The sequence below is a fragment of the Chlamydotis macqueenii genome, chromosome 26 (assembly GCF_036417535.1).
Source record: "Chlamydotis macqueenii isolate bChlMac1 chromosome 26, bChlMac1.mat, whole genome shotgun sequence".
Classification (NCBI taxonomy): Eukaryota; Metazoa; Chordata; class Aves; order Otidiformes; family Otididae; genus Chlamydotis; species Chlamydotis macqueenii.
Genome location: NC_141581.1, coordinates 1,400,881 through 1,422,204, shown reverse-complemented (window position 1 = coordinate 1,422,204; position 21,324 = coordinate 1,400,881). Strand labels below are relative to the sequence as shown.

Genomic DNA, 21,324 nt, shown 5'->3' with positions numbered 1-21,324 from the left:
AATCAGGGCAAGTTTCAGAGCCGTGCCCGGGTGCCAGCGAGGAGGGGGAGCGGGGGGTGCCCTGGCAGCGGGCAGGGAGCGGCTGGCAGCCAGGAGGGCAGGACGGGCAGGTCCCTGCCGGGGCTGGAGGTGTGGCGTGGGTTGTCCCTGCAGTCACTGCGTGGGGCAGGACGGGTGGCAGCAGTCCCGCTTGCCGTGGCGCTGGCAGGAGCTTGGCAGTCACCCGGGGCTGTGGGCAGGATCGGTGCAGGTATGGGGACCCGGAGGGGGGGGCGGAGAGCGTGGCAGGGTGGTGCCCCCCCTGCCCCACCAAGAGTTGCCATCCTCCTCCTCCTTGCTTTGGGGCACCCGTGGGTGCCGACTGGGACCCCAGTGGTCCCAGCTGGGGCTCTCCTGGGAGCGACATCTCTCCCCAGGGAGATCTGGGGGACCCCAGCGCAGCCCCCCCGCTGCAGTTGGATGCCGGGCACGGAGGAGCGTTTCGGTATGGGGGACACGGGAGCTGCCTTTTCACCTGGAGTCGCATCAAAGCAGATGGAAAGACAGGGAAACACGCAGGCCGGGCACGTCCTCAGCGCCGGGGAAAAAATCTCAGAGAGGATTTAATGAGGCGTGATCCACCCGGCTGGAGCGCGGGGGCGTTTCCGGCATGACGAGGGCAGGAGGAGGCATGAGCTGGCACCCACCCACCCGCCCGCTCACCGGGCCGGTGTCGCCGATGGCCGTCGTGATGGGGGCGATGGCAGAGGCAGCGGCAGGGTGGTCCCCGGGGTGGCTGGGGGGCTCACAAGGTTGGGTACGGCAGCGCCCGCCAGCCCCGCCTAGGGATGGGGGTCACATTGGTCCCGTCCCCCCTTTTTTTTTTAGCTCTGGTGGGAGGCGGGGGGGTAGAGAGGTGACCAGAAGCCCTGTGGCTGCGGACGCGGGCTGTGCTGGGCCTCCTGGGCGCTGCCAGGGAACCCAATACGTCTCGCTAATTCCTGTGCCGAGCAACGCTGCGACATTTATCCGGAGATTTCAGAAACAAAACCGCCACAGAAACCCTGTGGGATCAGCGCCCGACACAAATCTCCGCGTGTTTCGCTAACCCGGGGCAAACCCTCATGGCGCGGCGCCCGTTCCTGCTTAAAACCGGTTTGTTGGTGCCAGGAGAACCGCCGCCGGCCTAAAACTACGGGTTTGGGGTGAGAAAGCCCCGCTTTGGGGCTTGTAGGCAGCCAGCAGTGCCGTGTGGCTGCGGAATGGGACGTTCCTGGGTGGACCGGTCAGTTCGTCCCAGCGTTGAGCTGGAGGAACGTCCCGTGGGTTCGTCAATCGCTGCTGGTCCAGACGAGGCGTGAAGCAGCGGTCAGAGGATGTCTTTGGCCGTCGCTGGGCCCTTTCTGGCCCCGGGACGTGCCGGGTTGGGGCCGGTGCAGGATTTGGCCGCCCGCCCATGCGGGTGGGGCTGGCAGGGTGCCCTGGCACCCACTTCTGACCGCTTCCCGCCTACCTGGAATGCAATTTTTATTTCTAATTATTGAGGTGATGAGTGAGCTTTGTTGAGAGTTTTCTTGGAACCAAGGTTTCTTGGATACCTCCTTGGAAGTATTTCTCTCTTTTTTTCTTTTTTTTTTTCCTTTTTTCCCCTTTCCCCTGCTCCTGGGCTCTGCAAGAGGCTGGTTTCCCATTTTCCCAGCTGCCTTTGCACGGGGCTCAGCTCCACCGACCATCCCTCACCTCCCAACCACAGGTGCTTCGTTAGCCTTTTGTTGGGCATCGCTGATGAGCAGCGCCGGAGAGGGCAATGGCGACCGTTACTGGGTACAATGGGGCTGAGAGATGCCCAACGCAGCGGGACGTGGTGGATGGTCAGCTTCGGGCCCGATCCTGAGCGCAAGAGGGACCTTCGGAGAAGATGACCACAGCCAAAACAAAGGTCTTCCAGTGCATCATGGTGAGACGCAGAGCAGGGTTAGGCCCTCTGATCAAAGCCATCCCACCGTTTGCTGCTTTGGGAGCACCGAGCCCAGGGAACCATCTTGGCACTCATCGCTGTCGGCCTCCTTTGTCCTGGAGGAAGGAGCAAGGCCAGAAGATACTTTGAGCAATGGGTCAGGGCCCTGAGGGCACTACCAGGTGTCAGTGGCCCTGCGCAGCCTCACCTGGGACCGCTCCCACACCCACTCGTGGGCTCTAGTTAAACCCAGCCCTGCAGCTCAGTCCTAGCCCAAGCTTTGTTGTAGGTGGGTCTGCTGCCAGCTTGGCCATGGACCCAGCCCTCTACTCATGGACTGAAGTTCTGGCTTGGCCTTGGAGCTATCTTGTCCCAGTGGATCTGCCCATCAACCAATGAGCTATGTGTCACCTTGTCCTTTGTCACCAGACTTGATCCTGACCTGCGTGTTGACTTCCTAGCTTGCATCTGGACCTACCTCATCATCGCAAGCTTGACTGGAGATCTGGGCTCAGAGTTGACTCTGACTGATGCAGAATCATAGAATCACAGAAGGGTTTGGGTGGCAAGGGAGCGTTCATGCCCACCCAGTCCAACCCCCCTGCCAGGAGCAGGGACATCTCCAACAAGATCAGGTTGCTCAGAGCTCCGGCCAATGTGGCCTGGAACGTTTCCAGGGATGGGGCATTCACCACCTCTCTGGGCAACCTGGGACAGTGCTCCACCACCCTCAGTGTGAAAAAAAATTTCCTAATATCTGATCTAAATCTGCCTCCCTCCATTTTGAAACCATCACCCCTCGTCCTGTCACACCAGCCCCCCAAAGCGCTTCACAAGCGTTAATTAATCTTCCCTAACACTCCTGTGGAGAAGGTCACTGCGTGAAAGCGAAATCTTGTCATTGATGAAGATGGCTGCTCCCTAGGCAGGACGGGCACAATGGCAGGATGGGGAGAGCTCCTCTTCCTCGCCGACGTCTTCAAATGATTTCCCATCCTCAGAGAGGAAAAACGTCTTTGAGTTGTCGCAGGTAGCTGGGACCTGGGCGAAGGTGGGTCTGAAAGACAACCCACGCCAAAGCCGTTGAGCATCCCCGAGGACGTTGAGAAGGCAGGGGTCTACCCAGGCAACCTCAGCGCCGATGCCCATGCAAAGTTGGAGGCAGCGTAAGGCTACAAACGGCAAATCTGTGACTTTTGAACAAAAAATGCCAGGGTGAAGCGGATTTTGACTCAGATCTGAGCTGCAGCTGGTCCTGCAGAAGGCGTTAAAGGGAAAAAGGTGGAACATGTTGGAAATGTTCCACTTGATGTCACTGATCTGTGGCATTCAGATGGCTGCAGAGAACGGCGTGTCCGTGTGGGGTTTTCCATCTCCAGGGCAGTAAAGAGGTAGAAGTTTGTGGCTCAGGGGTAGACGTCCATCCCCATCTGTCTCAGAAGAGTGGCCCTTCTGCACGATATCCTGCCCCGGCGGGGCGCAGGGCCCGACTTTGGGATGTTGGAGCATCCCGGTGAGATCACGCCGTCATTGCTCAGCATCGCAAACATCCGTGGTTGTCCTTGTTCCTAGATCCTGGCAGTGGTGCCAGCATGGCGGAGCAGGACCCGGCCTCGGGCTGCCCACACGGAACGAAGCAGCTGCCAGGTCAGTGTGCGATGAGTGTGTTTTGTGGGTTTTCTTTTTTTTTTTTTTTTTCCTTTTTTTTTTAGACAATTTATGAGAAAGTTGAATGTGGGAGAGGGTTGTGAGATGGGGATGAGACAGCTTTGGGGTGAAGGATGAACGGTCAGCTGGGGTGCAGGAGCTGGGGAACACGGCTGGGATGTTCCTCGCTTGTATCTGCACTGGGACAGCAAAAATGAAACCAAGAGAGGATCAACCGGTCTTCAGAACAGCAACAGCTGTGCTTGGAGGAGTCAACCCAAAACCCAAGCCCCACCGGTTAGCCTGAGGCTTGGAGGGCAAGCGTGCGCAGCAGCCCTACATCTTTGGAAGCTTCTGGCCTCCTGGCCCCTCTGTCCGCTCTGTATCCCAGCTGTCCCCAAGGATCCAGCTCTGTCCCAGCTGTAGCTCCAGCTGCTCTCAAGGTGTAGGCACACCATGGAAAGCCCACCTCACCAGCAGTGGGTCACCAGTGGCACCATCGCTCTCCTGGTCCTCCAGGACCTCCTGGTCCTTGTAGGCCAGGGGCTGACGGCCAGGGCCTGGCTCTGATGGGAGCTGGTGGATATCCACTTGCTTTTCCAGCTTTCACCTGGGAGGTGAGGGCCAATGACCGAAACTACCACACGCAATTCAAGAAGAAATATGCCTTCTGTCTGACCAAGAAGAAGTATGCGGTGAGTCAGCCAGGGCCGGTCCTGGGCCATTCTCCCCGACTCCTGAGCTGGTGGTGGTTGGGAGTGACGTGACGGAGATGCTGCAGAGTGCTCTCCAGTAGGATGGAGAGTCACATCCGTAATCCTCAGTGAAGAGGAAGGGCGGCATTTTTGAAGGCATCTCATATGCCGTGAAAAGTTGAGAAGTCCTTAAAACACCAGGACGTTTTTGGCATTTTCAAAACACATCCTTGGTTTCACGTGACTTTGACCTACCTTTCTTCTGCAGGGCAATGCCATTAAGACAGCCAAGTACAACTTCTTCACCTTCCTGCCACTGAACCTCTACGAGCAGTTCCACCGGATGGCCAATGTCTACTTCGTCTTTGTCATCCTCTTACAGGTGAGAAGGACACCGAGGAAAGAGCATGTACGAGATTGTCTAGCAAAGGAGGGTTGTCTGGTGTTTAGATTCTGGTCTAAAATGGTGTCGAGGATGCCACTTTGCAGTGGTGTTCGTTGTCTTTCATGAACCCTGAGGAGTTTAACCTACGTTAAGTCCACTTACTTTCAACTGACTTGGTTGGGATGCAAGCGAAGCTCGTGTAGACCACACCCAAACAGAAATCCTACCCTCCAAATCCAGGGACCCAGGCACTTTTCACACCTCCGCTTTAAAGAGAGGTGGAAATTCAACCAAACATTTCTCTGTAGGCAGAGACGTTGATTTGGTTCCTCGTGAGACGGGTGCCTGCTGTCCTCAGGCGCTGGCTGGGGAGGGGAGCTGGGAGCGAGGGGGAGTCACTCCGTCACCTCAAGTGTCCCAAGGTGGGATGGAAGTTGTGTCAGTGGTGTCAAATTCTCCTTCTCCAGACCTTCCCTGAGATCTCCACGGTGCCCTGGTACACTCTGCTCTTCCCCCTGAGCTGCCTTCTCACCATCCGGGGTCTACGGGACCTGATCGATGACGTTGTGAGTGTGGGTTGGAGCCAAAGGCTGGGAGCGTTGGGTGGAGGTCCTGGGGTGGGGACGGTTGGCAGAAAGGGCCCCTTTGCTGGGGGGTCAACTGAAAAGCTTGGGAGTTGCTGTCATTCGTCGTTCCTGAGGTTCCATCAACTCTACCGTGTCCAAAACGCTCTGTTTTTTCCCTTGGGAAGGATGTGACCAGCCGGTTGCTTTCCTTGGGGTCTAGACCACCATCTCTGTCATCTTTTATATCTAACCAATGGTTATCTTCCCAGGTTGGTCCCCAGAAATGCCCTGGGGGAATTCAGCCTCTTTATTCATCAGAATACATCCAATTATTTCAGAAACCAGCTCTTGAGGGCTGTTTTCCTGGGATAAGGAAGCCTGGCATGGCCCATCCCTTTCTTTCGGCCTCTTTTTTTCCCTCCTCTATGCAGGGCCGTCACCAAAGTGACAGAAACATCAACAGCAGGCCATGCGAAATCCTGTCTGGGAAGAGGTGAGGGGCTTTGGGAAGCTGTACCCGTCTTTTCCAGGCCTGGGTGGAAGGATGGATCGTCTGAAGTGCTGAGCATCCTTAAGGATATCAGCCGAGACGGGTTTTGGTGGGACTGTCCCTGACTCTGCAAGTTCCCATCACCTCCCAACATCTGCTGCAGGCCCAGCGGTTCCCCTCTGGGGACGATCATATTCCAGTCACAAACAATAGGTCAAAAAAAAAAAAAAAAAAAAAGCCCTAATTTGCTGTGATATGCTGGGAAGAAGGTTTCCTCGATCGCAGAAGTTCCTCCAGGTCTTCATCTCTAACCCACGGCGTCCTACCACTGCTGAACACTGCTCTGGGGAAGGACCAGGGGGGCTGGAAGTCCCTGCCACCCATGGGTCCGAGGGATGTGACAAAGGGGTCCTGTGCCACCCTCGGCGCTCAGCCGTCCCTCGGTCGTGCAGGCGGGCGGCCAGCGGGGTGGCAGAGGAACCAACAACGGGGAGACCCTCCTCACGCAGGAAGCTGGGATGGGCACAGGCTGGTCCAGGGGACAGAAACAGCCACAGACCCTGTTCCCACTGCTCCGCGAGGATAAAAACTCCCCCCACCCCAATTCTCCTGCAGCTTCCGCTGGCAGAAATGGTGCGACATCCGCGTCGGGGACATCGTCCGCCTGCAGAAGGAGAGCTTTGTCCCAGTGAGTGGTGCCCCGGAGCCGCCTGCGCCCCAAGGGCAGCGGGAGGGGGGGATTTTTGGCAAAGAGGGGCTCAACCAGGGCCCTTCTTCCCCCTTTTTTTTGCTCTTCAAGGCCGACATGCTCTTGCTGTGCAGCTCGGAGCCCAGCAGCCTGTGCTACGTGGAGACCGCTGACATTGACGGGTGAGGAGAGGGGCACCGGACCCCTATCGCCGTGGGGGGAGAGGGGCAAAGGCATCCCACCCAACGGCTGAGGCCTCCAGTCGTGGGGATCCCCCGGCACTGGGGGGTCAGGGATGCTGGGAGGGCTGCAAACCCAGCAGAAACCACGAGATGTGGGGGATCCTCTGAAAGCTAAACCCACAGGCACCCCAGAAATGGGATTTGAGCCCCAAATTTTGAAAATGGGAGTCCAAAACTGCTTCTGAGGCTCCCACAGAGCAGCTTGTGACCTCAGGCATCTCTCGGCTCCGTCCCGGCCAGGCGGAGGACAGCGGCTGCGTGACGCGTCCACGGGATGATTTAACGGCAGAGTCTCTGGCCAGGGCTCTCTCCCTGCATGAGGGCTCTGTGTCTGGCGTGATAGGTCCCCATCTCGCTTCTCGTTGCCATCCCTCACGTAATCACCCGATAATTAACAGCCGCCTCCATCCCACGGGTCCGACAGCTCTGTCACCCCACGGGGTTGTTTTATTTTTCCCCCTCCCTGGCTCTTGTTCCCAGGGAAACCAACCTGAAGTTCAGACAAGCGCTCCTGGTCACCCACCGGGAGCTGGCGAGCGAGGAGAGCTTGGCCGCCTTTGATGGTGAGTCTCCCGGATGAGCGAGGACGCGACTGTCCCGCCGGGATGGGATGGGTTCAGCCTTGGAAAGTCTCTGTCCCTGCCATCACCCAGTGCCGTCGGTCCCACGGGGGGTTGCACTTGCTCCTGCCTGGAGACCCTTCCCCAGCAGAGCGGCTCGTTGATGGGTCCGTTGGGGTTGCACACCTTCCTCGTGCCCTGGATCTTGGTTATCCCACTGGAATCAAGTGCTTGGCTCCCAAACCTGAGCTCAGACCCTGGATTTTTTCCCCTCTGGTCCTCCGTAGGATGCAGACTCCCCTCTTGGAGGCTCTGGGGATGAAGCGAGTTGTGTTTGTACCTTCCCCAGTTTTACAGCCCGGTGTGGTTCCTGGCCTTTATTTGAGCCAGCCGTATCCCAACTGGAGATGCCCTGACATTGCCCCAAGAAGCCCCCAGCACCCCTCTTTGGAGGGGGCGGGCATGGGGGGAGAGGGGAGAGGAAGGTCCTCTCATTTCCCCCAAAGCCATCACCTGACACGTGCCCTCTGCTCAAGGGAGGGTGACGTGCGAGGAGCCCAACAGCCGCATGCACGGCTTCACCGGCACGCTGGAGTGGAGAGGCGAGACCTACCCGCTCGACAGCGAACGCATCCTGCTGCGAGGCTGCAAGCTTCGCAACACCGATGTCTGCTACGGCTTGGTCATCTACGCAGGTGAGTGCCTGGGCCCAGGTCAGGAAGGGCTTTTTCTGTCAGGTCACCCAGGTCCCTGGGGATTTTCAGGTGCCCAAGCACTTCTGGCATCAGCAGATCCCGTTCTCCATGACCTGCTGCTCTATCCAAGCCCCCAGAAGTTTGTCCTAAGCTTTGCTGGGGTTGGTTTCACCAGCAGGGAGATGATGTGGTGGTGCCAAACCTCTGCTCATCCCAGGTTGTGTTTCACCTGCATCATGTCCTGGACCCACCTCACTTTGTGGCCCCTTGCACTTTGTGGCTTGGTGCAGCAGAGAGCTTGGCCATGAGGAGCTGTGGGTAGAGGGGAGGGGTAATATTTGGCTCTCTGAGCATGCATCCATGGCTTGATTAACCCCTGACCAAGGGATGCGGTCCTCTGAAGTCTTCAGAGGTGGGGAGATGTCATTACGGAGGAAACCAGCATCGCTTAGGTGCAAGCCAACCTTCTGGGGGCTGTGGACCTGAGTTTTTACTTCTAAAATGTTTCTCACCCAGGATTTGATTCCAAAATTATGAGGAACTGTGGAAAGATCAAGCAGAAGAAAACCAAGCTGGACCGCATGATGGACCGGCTGGTGATCATAGTGAGTGTGGTGCAAACACCTCCTGCCCTGGCCCACCAGCCTCCTGTGGTTGCTCGCAAGTCTTCTCACGAGAGGCTGCTTGCTTGGGTGATGCTGATTTTCTTCAGCTTGCAATATTTCACTCAAAATGAGTTTACCATGTGATGGGCAAACACCAGGTGATGTTCCCAGGAAGTGGCAGTTGTTGGGTCTGGAGCAGCCTGCGTGGTGTTGGACTCTACAGCTCCGAGTCCTCAGCTGTAGAGCAGCTCCTTGGACCAGGGAGCTGGAGTTTTCAGGATCTCCAGCCCCTCCTGACCTGCTTTACTGACCCATAACCCTGCGGGTCCAAGGAGGTGGCTTGTGCTGAGGGACCTGCAGGCTGTGGCTCAGCACAGAGCAGATGGAGGACGGGGGAAGGAGGAGCCTTTCCTCTGTGGGAAGCAAAGCAGTGTGGTCATAAGGAGGAACTGGATGGCTCTTGCTCCTGTTCTTGGTAGCTGAGTGTCATCACTTCTCAGATTGGCCACCAGCCATTCTCATCCTGAATTCCCATCTCAGATGTTCCTGGTGCTGTTGGTGACGTCGCTGTGCCTCGCCATTGCCTCCGCGTTCTGGGCCAGGATGTTCCAGGAGAAGCACAGCTACCTCTCCGCTCTCTACAAGCATACAACTCCTGCCCAGCAGGCCTTCTTCAACTTCTGGGGCTTCATGATCCTCCTGAGCATCATCATACCCATGTCCATGTACATAACGTAAGAACAACAGCTTGGAAGGGATCAGAGACCAGCACCCCACTCCCCGTCCTTGGCCATCACCTTGGCGTAGAGCCACAAAAAATGGGGCTGCGCAAAAAAATCTGGCTGTGACCCCGAGCAAGTCACTCCCACGTGTTCCCTTCCCGTAAGAGGGTAAGGATGGACGGGGTGCGTATCGTAGGAACATTGATGATGGGCCTTGAGATCCTCTCGGAGGAAAGCCAGAAAAGAGATGCAAAGATACGTGCTGATGTTGGAAGCTGTGGGCAGGCTGAGGACGAGGCTGGTGAAGGTGGTGTTTCCCTACTGAGTAGATTCGGGGAGAGAAGGGCACAGCTGTTGTGTTTCCAAACTTTTTGGCCTTTCACTGCACCTCCATATCTGTCAAATTTTGTCATCGAGGGCCAGATTTCCAGAGGGGAACCCAGTTGGCTCTCAGTCTGGTGTGACGAGCCTTCTGGAAAACTGGCCATCAACCACGAAAACTCTCTTGCTTTTCCTCAACGCAGAGCAACGGGATTCAGGCGGGGACTTCCCCTCTGCCCTTTCTTCCTGTGTCAGACCCCCAAGTGCCCCTGGGATGTGAGTAATGCAATCTCCTTCCCCAGCGTTAAGTTTTCGTCTATCTGACGCCCCAGGTTCGAATTCATCTATCTGGTGAACAGCTGCTTCATCAACTGGGACCTGGAAATGTATTACGCTGCCAAGGACATTCCAGCGAAAGCCAGGAGCACCAGCCTCAACGATCAGCTCGGCCAGATCGAATACATCTTCTCGGACAAGACTGGCACCTTGACGCAAAACATGATGAGCTTCAAGAAATGCTGCATCAATGGGACCATCTACGGTAAATATTTGGTGGACACAAGTTTGTAGAGACTCATGAGTGAAGTAGACCTTGAATTTAGGACACTTGTTTCTTTCAACTCCTCCTGGCTTGCTAGGAAGCTTGGGGCGTGTGGGTTGATCTTGGTGGTCCAGCGCGTTGGCAGAAGCCGTAGGAATTCATCTCTCATCTCCTGTGTTATTGGTGCATCGCAGTGGCCACCACACCTGGGGGTCTCACGTTTGTCTCACGCTCCCGGAGCATGGAGTCAGGGCACGGTTCTGCCTTCCTCAGATGGGTTCCTACCTTCCAGGAGATGTATCCTGCCCCAAAGCTGAAATCAGCTCGGTCTTCCCTGACACAACAGGGAGCTCAGCACAGCTACATGGCAAAGACGTGGTCTGGGTGAGGTGGGTCCAGGTCTGGGTGAGGTGGGTCCCACCCAGAATAACGAGCTGATGCTGGCCCGGGTGTCCAGGAGAGGGCAGGCAGAGGAGCCACGGAGTGACTGGCCAGCGAAACCCATGGATTTTTATTTTCCGTGAAAGTTTTGGAGACAAAGCAGAGGTTTTGCTCCTTTCTGTGCATCCTTTTCTGGTGAATCACCAGCTTGGTTTCCAAATCTGGGCACCCTGAGGCTTTCAGGTGACCAATGGAGAAAGCAAAGAAATCTTAATTTCCCTTCTGTTGGTTCTTTACAGTGAATGCATGCAATTCCCCTTTGCTTTTTAAAATTATTATTCTTCTGCTTGTTTTTCCCCTTAGAAACGCAAGATTTGCGAAGTCCTGCCTTTTCTCGTTGCTGTACTTACTCCGGCTCTCGGCTGGCTTTTGGGAGCCGTCCCAGTGCTTAATTAGTGAAATTCAGCAAGTGGGATGGGCCAGAGCTTTAGGGAGATCCTTTCTCCTGAGACAAGCATCAGCAAAATTGATAAAAGTGATAAAAGCAAAGCGAACAAAAAAAAAAAAAGTCCAGCAAAATTTTTAAGTAGGAAAAACCCCAATTTTCCCCTGCCTGATGTATCATATTGCACCTTTGTGATCGCAGAATCGCTGTGATTCAATTTTTAAAATTTTTTAATTTTTTTTTTCTTAGCAGGTACAGGCACGGGCCACGAGAACAAGCAGCCACCGGTGCGTAACTCCCCTCTCCCATGCAGCGCGGGGCGGGACGCTGCTCCTCGCTGGGGCCAAGGCCGCAGCAGTTATTGATTAGGCCGGCAGCGGGACAGCCTTTTGTTTTTGGGGCACAGCTTACACTGGGGTCCCACACTGTGCAGAGAGACATGTGCTCCCTCAGGCTGATGATTTTGCCCGTTCTCAGCTGCTGGTTAAGGACAGGGGAACTGGGTTTATAAAATGATGCATTTCTGAATTTTTATTATTTTTTATTATTATTCCCAACCTTTTTATACTCACTCCCTTGGCGTACGCAATGCAGAGCTTGGCTTACGGACCCCGATCTGGATTGGACCGTGCCAGCGCAGGGCCGCTGTATTGCAACCCAGTGGCATCCCCAGTGCGGAGCCCCGCGCTCGCTCGCTCACTCTCTCGGGCGCCTGCAGCCTGTCCGTGCCTCTTGCAGGGGTTGGGGTTGACCTGGAGCCACTACGGGGAGAAGAAGTTGGACTTTTGCGATGCCACGCTGCTGGAAGCCGCCCAGCAGGACAGTGACCCCATGCTGAGGGAGTTCCTGAGGCTGCTGGCCCTCTGCCACACCGTCATGGTGGAGGAGAAAGGCGGTGGGTTGGTCACCGTGGTTGATGTGCTCGGAGTGGGGTCGTGCTGTCGTTCGAGGCAATGAGGCCGCCATGGCTTCTTCCGTCGCCCAGCAAAGCTCTGCTCTGGGAGTGCAGGTGGCGTGAGGGTATGGGGATGCTTTGGGCCACTGTCCTACCATCACGGATGTCCACATTTCAGTCAAAGTTAATTAGTTGGACCAGAAGCACAGGGGGGATAATCCGTCCCTGTCTGGGCACTTGTCCTGCCTGGGGCAACGAGCAGAAGAGATGAGACAAGTAGGACGGAGCTTCCTGATGGCTTGGACTTCAGGGTCTCCATAGTTGGTGCTGGACAAGAACATGGTGTTTCCAATATCCAAGAGTCTCCTTGTCTGACTCCTCCTCCTCTTCCACAGACCAGCTGGTTTATCAGGCAGCTTCACCGGACGAAGCAGCGCTGGTCTTGGCAGCCAGGAACCTGGGGTACGTCTTTCTGGCCCGAACGCAAGACACCATCACCATCAGTGAGCTGGGGGTGAAGAGGACGTACAAAGTGCTGGCCATGCTGGACTTCAACAGCGACCGCAAGAGGATGTCTGTCCTGGGTAAGCGGGACGGGATGGCCCAGGGAACACGGACAGCCCCTTCCATACCCGACCCATCAAGGGTTGGCACCGGGATGGCTGCCATTGACCGCAGTGGGCACAGGGACTCCTAAGGATTGTCCTGGTCATCCCTGCGGTTTCGCTTGCCCTGGTGCCTCGGTGAAGGGTTTGAGCAGCTGAGAGCGAGTGGCTAAATCGGGGGCTCAGAGGAGGTGTGTGAGGAACTGATGGTCCCTCGTGGCGATGAAAGTCTGGGGACGTTCCTGTGCTTCCTACGCCCGCCAACAGAAAAGCACGAGTGTCCCCTGTGGTGCCTTCTGCAGCACGGCCACTGTGTGGGGACAGCGACGAGCGGGAGCCGTCGCCCTGGGTTCCTAAGCTGTCCTCCCCCCCCCGCTCCCAGTGCGGGATCCCCAGGGCATGATCCGGCTCTACACCAAGGGGGCTGACACAGTCATCCTGGAGAGGCTGCAGAGGCAGGGGCCCAAGGAGACCTTCACCGAGATGGCGCTGGATGTGAGTCCCACGCCAGCCTGGGGTGGAAAGGGCTGATCTCCATGCTGCTGGCTTGGGGCTGGGTGTCCTGGAGTTCCCTGCTGCTCCTTCTCCCTCTGGCTTCAGGATTTTGGTCCTTCATTCTTCCTTCTGCTCTAGGAACCTCGCCTGCGTAGGGGACGGGGGCTAAGAGGGCATCAAATCCACCCGCGGTGTTCTGCATGGACCAGTGGCACTGCAAGGATGCTCATGGGGATGCTCTAGGATGGTGGGGGGAGTCAGAGCCCAGTGGGAGACCCTCAGATGCTGGAGGGTTTCTGGCTCTGCCCATGGGAACGTTGTGGCTAGCCGGCATGATGTCCTGGTCCACCATGAGAGTCGTCCTGGTCCACCATGAGTGTCATCCTGGTCAAGGGGAGGGAGAGCTGACGTCTCCTCTCCGCAGCGCTTCGCAGAGGAGACACTGAGGACTTTATGCCTGGCCAGTAAGGAGGTGAGCGAGGTCGAGTACAGCGAGTGGAGCAGGAGGCACGGCGAGGCCAGCGTCCTGCTGCAGGACCGCGCGCGGGAGCTGGACAAGCTGTACGAGGAGATGGAGCAGAACCTGCAGGTGGGCTGAGGCCGGGGTTTAAGAGGAACCGGCTGCGCTGGTCCCACAGAGAGCGGGAGCATGGGGCTCGGCTCTCCAGGATGAGGGGATGAAGTGTCCAACCCAAAACCCATCCCCTGGGTGGGAGGGCAGGTGGAGTTCACCCCACAGGGGTGACTTTGTGACAGGCCAGTAGACACGAGGTTAGATAGCTCTCAGGTGGTGTCCACCCATGGGCAAGGGCTCCTGGTTGGATCCAGGGGCAGTTCCCACCTCCGTATCTGCCCTGCCCCGTGTCATGACACCCGCTCACCCTCCTTCCAGCTGCTTGGGGCCACGGCCATTGAGGACAAGTTGCAAGATGGAGTCCCCGAGACCATCCAGCTGCTGAAACTGGGCAACATTAAAGTGTGGGTGCTGACGGGAGACAAACAAGGTCAGTGGAGGTAACCCCAGATCCCACCAACACAGTTCAGCTTCTCCCCTGACCAGGGCCAGAGAAGAGAGGAGACCCTGGGAGTGGGCAGCTACCAGGTTCTGCTGTTCCCTTCAATACACACGTCCCACAGATCACGTCACCCGTGGGGAAATTGAGGCAGGGGAAGCCTTCTGCACGATGGCACAGAGCTGGAGCAGAGCCCCCAGCAGCTGCTGCCCACCAAGGGCTGTTGGACTGGAGGGCTGAGGGCTGCCCTGGGATGGAGGGGGCAGCACCACTGGCCATTGACACGTGTGTTGCAGAGACCGCCACGAACATCGGCTATGCCTGCAAGCTGCTCACGGACGACATGGAGATCTTGGAGGAGAAGGAGATCAGGTGAGGAATCCTGACCTCCTGGTTCAGGACATTGTTTTCCCCGCTGAAGTCACCCGAGGGCACAGGAACCTGTGCAGGGTGGGCAGAGCTCGGCTCAGCCAGAGATGCTTCTCCCTCCCTGTCCCACCCCGGATGTCCACGGCCCTCCTCTGCTGATGCTCTTCCAGGCCTCCCCATCTCTTTCCGCCCCTCCAGCCTCCCCTTCCTCAGCAGGCTTTCACCAGAAAGTGCCCAAGCTGTCTCTCCAGCCTCTACACCACAGGGACAGAGGCCAATTTCTGGTATCGCTGAGCCCTTGGAGCCCCTTCTCTGTGCCCCCTGTTCCCACCACCGGGTACCAGCCCCATCTCCCTGGAGCTGGCGAAAGCCAACTGTAGGTCTCGGTTGAAGCCAGGCAGCATGCCCAGTGCCCTCAGCCCAGCTCCAACAGCCCCTTCCTCACGCAGTGACATCCTCAAGGCTTACTGGGTCAGCAACAACAACCTCGGTGGCAGTGGGGAAGCCCCGTGCAGCGGCCGCCTCTCCCAGCAGTGCCCGGAGGCTTCACGCTGCAAGAAGAGAGCGATCATCATCAGCGGGGACTTCCTGGTAAGGTGTCACTTGGACGCTCTTCTGCGGTCCGTGCCTGCGCTGGCAGATCGCTGGTTCTGCCCTGGTGCTATCAAAGTCCTGGGTGGCACCAACATGTGGAGGACATGATGCCCCTCCTGCCCAAAGGGTGGGAAAAGCCCATTTTGGGCCAGGGAATGAAGAGTGGAGAGGGGGACAACCCTACACTGATCATTTGGTGTTGGAGGGCTTTGACCACACCTGGCCAACCGGTCTTCTGGGATGACGCAGGCTGGTGGGTAATCTCACATTCTTCTGGTCATACTGGGACAAACTGGTCTCATGGTCACGGTGCCTGCTGCATGATGAACTTGGAGAAAACTGGGGTCGCTTTTTTTGTAGCATCTACAAGACTTAAGAGCATCGTTGAGGAGCTGGGGGCTCTCATGCTATGAAGGCTGTGGGTGAGGTCCCAGCCACATGTGCTCTCTCCCAAGGACAAAATCCTCCACACGGGAGAGGTGCTGAAGGAGAAGAAGGGGCGGCTGTGGCAACGGCTGGCTTGCTGCGGGGCTCCGGGCTCTCAGGAGCGGGGCAGTCTGGTGGAGAAGGCCTTCGTGGACTTGGCCACCAGCTGCCAGGCGGTGATCTGCTGCAGGGTGACCCCCAAGCAGAAAGCCCTCATCGTGCAGCTGGTGAAGAAGCACAAGAAGGCCATCACGCTGGCCATCGGGGATGGGGCCAACGATGTCAACATGATCAAAAGTGAGGCTCGGGGTACCAGGGAGCGGGGGTTTTGGTCAGCGCACGCTGCTAGTGGGGAGCGGTGGTGCCCCATCTGCCATCTCCACCACTGCACCCTCTCCTTTGAGGTGAGGAGCTGGGAGGGGAACACCCAAACCAGTTTCCCACGTTGCTGTGCCGGGAGGGGAGAGAGAGGCACAGGAGCAGGACTAGCCTGGGGCAAGAGGAGGGTGGACCACTTGCTTTGGCAGCGGGGATGAACCTTGATGAAACTTCAAGCCCCCACCTGGGCAGCTGGCAGAGATGTCGCTGCCCCTCTCCAGCAGCTCTGACATGGGGCTGTGCTCTTCGCACGCCCAACCGTGCCTGGCGTGTCACCCCCGCAGCCACGGCGTGTGATGGAGGGGGCTTCTTCCCTCCATCACCCTGGATTCACCCTCTGCCCATCAGCCTGGGGACAACCCAAGCACCTGGCTCCCCAAAATCCCTCCCCACATGTGTTTCGCACCCTCCTGTCCTCTGCAGCTGCTGACATCGGGGTGGGCATCAGCGGGCTGGAGGGCATGCAAGCCGTGCAGTGCAGCGACTACGCCCTGGCGCAGTTCTCGTATCTCCAGCGCCTCCTCCTCATCCACGGCCGCTGGGCGTACCTGCGCATTTGCAAGTTCCTCCGCTACTTCTTCTACAAGACCTTTGCTGGCCTGATGGCCCAGGTCTGGTTCGCCTTCCACAGCGGATTCACGGCTCAGGTGAGGGATGCTGCCGTTAGCAGGGGTCGCATCCATTCCACGGTGGTCTGCCCACCAGTGTTGTGACCCCTCTGCTGAGGACCTCGTGCGGGTCTCGCAGCTGGTACTCCCTGATGGACCTGTGTCCACATCACGCCCTGGTGTCCTTTTCTCCCTTGCCCTGGTATTGGACTGTCCAATTTTTGGGGGATGCCTGCCTGAGATGCAACTGGTTATCTGGCTGGACTGGGAAAAGCACCCTGGGGAGATCTGGGATGTCCTTGTGAGCTGCAGTTTGGTCTCAGACGCAGGGAAAGATCCCACCTGTATTAAGCTGGTTTCCTCCAAAATGGGAGCTTCTATCCCAAGGGCCATCAGTGCCACTTGGCCACCACTGTCCAGCTCCAGCCCTCCGTGTCTGTCACTGGTCACTGCAGACAACGTGGGGCTGAAGCAGAGCCTGGAGCAAGTCTGTGGGGATTTCTCCAGAAGATGTGAGCCTCTTGGACTCACCCCTGGTGCCTTGGAGCTCACTGCTGCTTTCTTCTCCCTTCTAGCCTCTGTACGAGGGCTGGTTCCTTGCACTCTACAACATCTTCTACACCGCCTACCCCGTGCTGTCCGTGGGCCTTCTGGAGCAGGTACAGACTCACCGAGCCGCATCCAGCCCCTGTGCCCATCCTCGGCAGTCGTTGCACCCCATTTGCGTGGTTCTTGGCACTGGGACGTGGTACCAAGCAGGTCGATGGGCATCTGTATGTCACCACCAGGCCCGGGGCGCCTCTGTTCCCCGTCACCCCAGGGCAAGTGGGTGGAGGAGCCCTCTCCTGAGGGCTGTGTTGGGTGGGGTGGCCCAATCCTGCTCCCCAGGAGGGTGGGGAGGGTGATACTTAGCCTCCTCTCACCAGGACGTGAGTGCCAAGAAGAGCCTGGAATTCCCTGAGCTCTACGTGATCGGGCAGCAAGATGAGCTCTTCAACTACCGCATTTTCGGTGTCACCTTCCTGCACGGGGTCAGCACTTCGCTTGCCAGCTTCTACATTGCACTCTGGGCCTTCCAGGACCGCGTCGGCAGCAGGGCTGTTGGCGACTACGAGTCCTTCGCTGTCACGGTGGCCACGTCGGCGTTGCTGTCGGTCCTCATGGAGGTGAGCGCCCGTGCGCCCTTCCCGATCCTGATCCCGGAGGAGATGTTCAGGGATGGGCTCAGCCCTGGGCTCTCTGACACGATCCCCAGCAGCTTCGTGGCTGGAGGAGGATGTCCCTTAGGGATGAGTGGCTGTATGGAAGAGGATCCCCGCAGCCTCTGTGTGCTCTCCCCTTGCCCCTGCAGATCATCCTGGACACCAAGTTCTGGACGGCATTGTCCTTTCTGATGGTCACAGCCAGCCTGCTGCTCTTCTGCCTCTTCTCCTTCCTGACCCAAAGCGTCGGTGCCTTCAGGATAGCCCCTGCCATCTTCTGTTTCCCAGGTGAGATGCCCCTGGGAACCCCGTGGTCCTTCCCTTCACCGAGCCAGGGGAGCCCAGTCTTGGTGCTACAGTCTGGTTCCCACCTTGCAGATCATCACCACTTCTTGATCTTGCTTTCTAGATTTTTTTACTTCAATTTAGATGCCATCTCCTCTTCAGACCCTTCAACACCTTTGTGGGTGGGGGGTCTGTCCCCCAACAGTTGTTCCCTCTGTCCTCTCCACCTTACCTACATCACTCATCAACTTCTTGCGTTGACAGAGGCCAGCCGGAACGCCCTGACCGACCCCTACATCCTGCTCGTGGTCCTGCTGTGCCTCGTGGTGAACACCATCCCCTCGCTCACCATCCGCTCGTACCACACCATCGTGGGCAAAACCACCATCCAGCAGGTGAGGGCTGTGCCGGGGGGCTGGCGTGGGGAGGGGGCTGCCTCCTGCCAGCATCAGTGTCCGGGGTGGGCCAGGGCACTGCTGGTGATGGGAAGGGTGAGGTTCCCCAGGGAAGCCACTGCCTGGGCTGTAGCGATGGGACATCACCTCTCCTTGGCGGCACCACTCAGCTGCTGGTGGTGTCCCATGACATCCGTGCCCAAGCCTGGCTCCAGGGCCCTCTCCCCAAATCAGTTCATGGCCCGACAGGAGGCCATGACGCAAGAGACCTGCTCCAGCTCTTGGAGAGGGTCTGCTTTTGGCTGCAGTAAGGAACTGCCCTCCAGGACTTTCTGGAGCTGCCCCTTAGGAGGCACTGGGGTCCGGTGCAGGTCTTGGTACTACTCCCAGCTTTGGTAGATCTCACCCCCATTTGGGCTGTGGGTCATCCCTTGCCAGTGGCACAAATAGGTCCCAGATGAGAGCACGGCTCAACATTGTGCTCCAGAGCTCTGAGAGCTTTGAAGACCCTCATGAGGGACCCCACGTTATGCATCCCATCATGTCACCTCAGGTCATGGTGGAACCGGGACCCAAACTGTGTCTTGGTGGAGGGCGTCTTTGCTCTCCCCACACATCCCTCCTTGGGGCGGGAGGCAGCCACAGCCCTGATTTCCCCGTCTCCTTGCAGAAGATCCGCCTGAAGGCCAGGCAGGAGCCGGAGCCCTCGGTGGAGCTGCGTGCCCGTGTCCCTCGCAGGTCCTTCCACCGCCGCTCCAGCTACGCCTTCTCCCACCAGGAGGGCTACGCCAGCCTCATCACCCGCGGGGACAGCCTGCGCACCGGGGGCGCCCACCGCCCCACCCCGGGTCTCCTGTGCCCAGAGACAACCCCGGCTGTGTCCCCCCTCCCCAGCCCCTCAGCGTAGCTGCGCTGGCCAGCACCAACCTCCCACCTTGCTGGGGCGGGGAGGTGGTGTCAAGGCACAGAACTGGCTGGCTCCCTCCTTTTATGGACATTTTAAAAATCTGATTTGGATGAGTTTGAAGTGTGGGCAGCCCCCACGGCTGGCCCAGCCTGGGGGGCTGCTGCTTTGGGCGCTGAGCCCTGGGACGCGTCCCGCCAGCAGCTCCATCTCCCCCACACAGCGCGTGCCTGGGCTTTGTGGAGCTGTGAAAACCACCAACCGCTGCCGCCACGCTCGGCCCCTCGCCCCGTGGCTCCCTGGCTGGCACCCCAGCCCCCTGCCCTCTGCTCAGCCCCTTTGGAGCCGGGGCGTCCTCTTGCCCGGGGCCAATCCTGCTCCAGGCTGGATCCCCAAACAGCAGCTCCGCTGTTCCAGGCAGCTCATTATCCCACCTCTGAATTAACTAAACACCCTCACACAAGACCAGCGGTGGGGCTGGGTGGCGGGTGCAGCCCCTCGCCCCTACTCGCTCCCTCCCAAGCTGCAGCGGCCGCACGAAGACTCTCGTCTTGTTTTCCCACGCTGCAGGGAGCGCGGGGCAGAGCCGGCCCGGCCGCCCTCCCCAAGGTGGGGCTGGACCCATTGCCCATGGCTTTCACACACACCAACTCCACAACGGAAGACTCGAGGGGTGCAATTTTAAAATGCCCCCTATTTTCTGAAGGAGGACCTACGGATGATTGTGTCAGCACCAGGTTTTTCTTCTCCAGCCAAACCAACCCGGCTTCTTGCAGCCTCTCCTTGTCGCTCCCCATCATCTCCACCTCCTTGTCCTTCCCATCCCTACATGAGCTGCACGCGGCAGCGGTGTCTGCTACGTGCCATGCCCAGCAGTGTGCACAGGTGGCCAAGAAGGCCAACAGCATCCTGGCTTGTGTCAGGAACAGTGTGGCCAGCAGGAGTAGGGCAGAGAACGTGTAGATGTGGCACTTCAGGACATGGCTTAGTAGGCATGGTGGTGTTGGGTTGACGGTTGGACTTGATGATCTTGGAGGTCTCTTCCAACCTTAAAGATTCTATGATTCTAAGAAGGACATTGAGTAGCTGGAGCACATCCAGAGAAGGACAACAAAGCTGGTGAGGGGTCTGGAGAACAAGTCTGATGAGGAGCAGCTGAGGGAGCTGGGATTGTTTAGTCTGGAGAAGAGGAAGCTGCCATGGGTTTTACATCAAACCGACTAAGGACTCATATACGATCAATGATTGTCCAGCTTGGATTATAAACAGCATGCCATTGAATATGATCAAACCGGGGAAACTGAGAAATATCTGGGTCTACGGATTGATCCATGGGTTGGTATATCTAAGCCCGAATTATGTACGAAAATTGAAGATTGGCTCCAACGGATTGGGAGGGCTCCTTTAAAGCCATTTCAGAAGGCTGACATCTTGAAAGGGTATACCATTCCTCGCTTGATCTATCTGGCAGATCAGGCCGATGTTGAAAGTCACATATCTTGAATCCCTTGACCTGATTATACGAACTACGGTCAAGGAGTGGCTACATTTACCAACTAGCACTTGTGACGCCATACTTTATTCCAACACTCGAGATGGCGGTTTGGGGATTGTGACCCCCATTTCACTGTTCATGAAAACTGACTGGTGACCGGATTACCCTTTTAATTGTTTTTATTTCTGAATTAAAAGAATTTTAGGTTTTCTCTCCTCTCCTGTAAATCTCTGCTACGCCACCAAGGGAGAAAGCTGCACAGAAAGGTCCTGTGGTCCCTCAGCGTGCGCCACCTGCCAGCACTTGTGTCATGGCAAAAATGCCCAGTAGGACAAGATATTAGGGTAAAAAGCAAAATAATTAAATCATCCACGAGGGCTTGGACCTGCCGGCAGCACACACAACTCGCTGGGTTTGTTTAACGAGCACTTTGGCTTCATCCCCGCTGAGTTTGTGAGAATTGAAGTGTTCTCCTCGGGCTCTGGCCAAGAAGGGTGCTGGACGGTGCCAAGAATTTAAAGTCTGTGAGGCTTCCTCTGGGAAAGCTCTGGCCCCTGCGACTCCCAGGTGGAAAAGCGGGGGGAGAAACCTTTCCCAGCTGCTTGGGAATGACCCCCAGGTCCACCCCCCGATGCTCTCAGGCCAGGTCTGGGCAGAGGAGCTGAGGTGGTTAAAACGGGGACACTCAACCGACCCCAGCATCGCCCCGGGACACACAGACGCACGCCAGGGTGAATGACT

At 57.5% G+C, this 21,324-nt stretch overlaps 1 protein-coding gene across 1 annotated transcript; it reads left to right on the top strand.

The window, feature by feature from the left end:
- Window positions 1–1,786: 1,786 nt before the first annotated feature.
- On the top strand, window positions 1,787–19,451 carry ATP8B3 (ATPase phospholipid transporting 8B3). Its single transcript, XM_086767674.1, has 29 exons — window positions 1,787–1,850; window positions 2,967–3,102; window positions 3,376–3,449; window positions 3,509–3,583; window positions 4,103–4,278; window positions 4,547–4,660; window positions 5,131–5,229; window positions 5,661–5,722; window positions 6,335–6,407; window positions 6,519–6,589; window positions 7,130–7,212; window positions 7,746–7,904; window positions 8,421–8,509; window positions 9,050–9,243; window positions 9,885–10,097; window positions 11,672–11,814; window positions 12,210–12,398; window positions 12,802–12,914; window positions 13,339–13,503; window positions 13,807–13,918; window positions 14,224–14,299; window positions 14,746–14,887; window positions 15,346–15,613; window positions 16,118–16,341; window positions 16,878–16,961; window positions 17,229–17,468; window positions 17,654–17,792; window positions 18,054–18,184; window positions 18,855–19,451. Exons 1-29 carry the CDS (start codon window positions 1,787–1,789, stop codon window positions 19,089–19,091), a joined length of 3,945 nt encoding a protein of 1,314 aa, XP_086623800.1. The 3' UTR covers window positions 19,092–19,451.
- Window positions 19,452–21,324: the final 1,873 nt, after the last annotated feature.

Bases quoted from the DNA above. Each gene is read 5' to 3' on its own strand.
- ATP8B3 (XM_086767674.1), top strand. From the start codon at position 1,787: ATGGCGACCGTTACTGGGTACAATGGGGCTGAGAGATGCCCAACGCAG. The intron at 4,661-5,130 runs GTGAGAAGGACA...CTCCTTCTCCAG, and splicing joins TCTTTGTCATCCTCTTACAG to ACCTTCCCTGAGATCTCCAC. The intron at 5,723-6,334 runs GTGAGGGGCTTT...ATTCTCCTGCAG, and splicing joins GAAATCCTGTCTGGGAAGAG to CTTCCGCTGGCAGAAATGGT.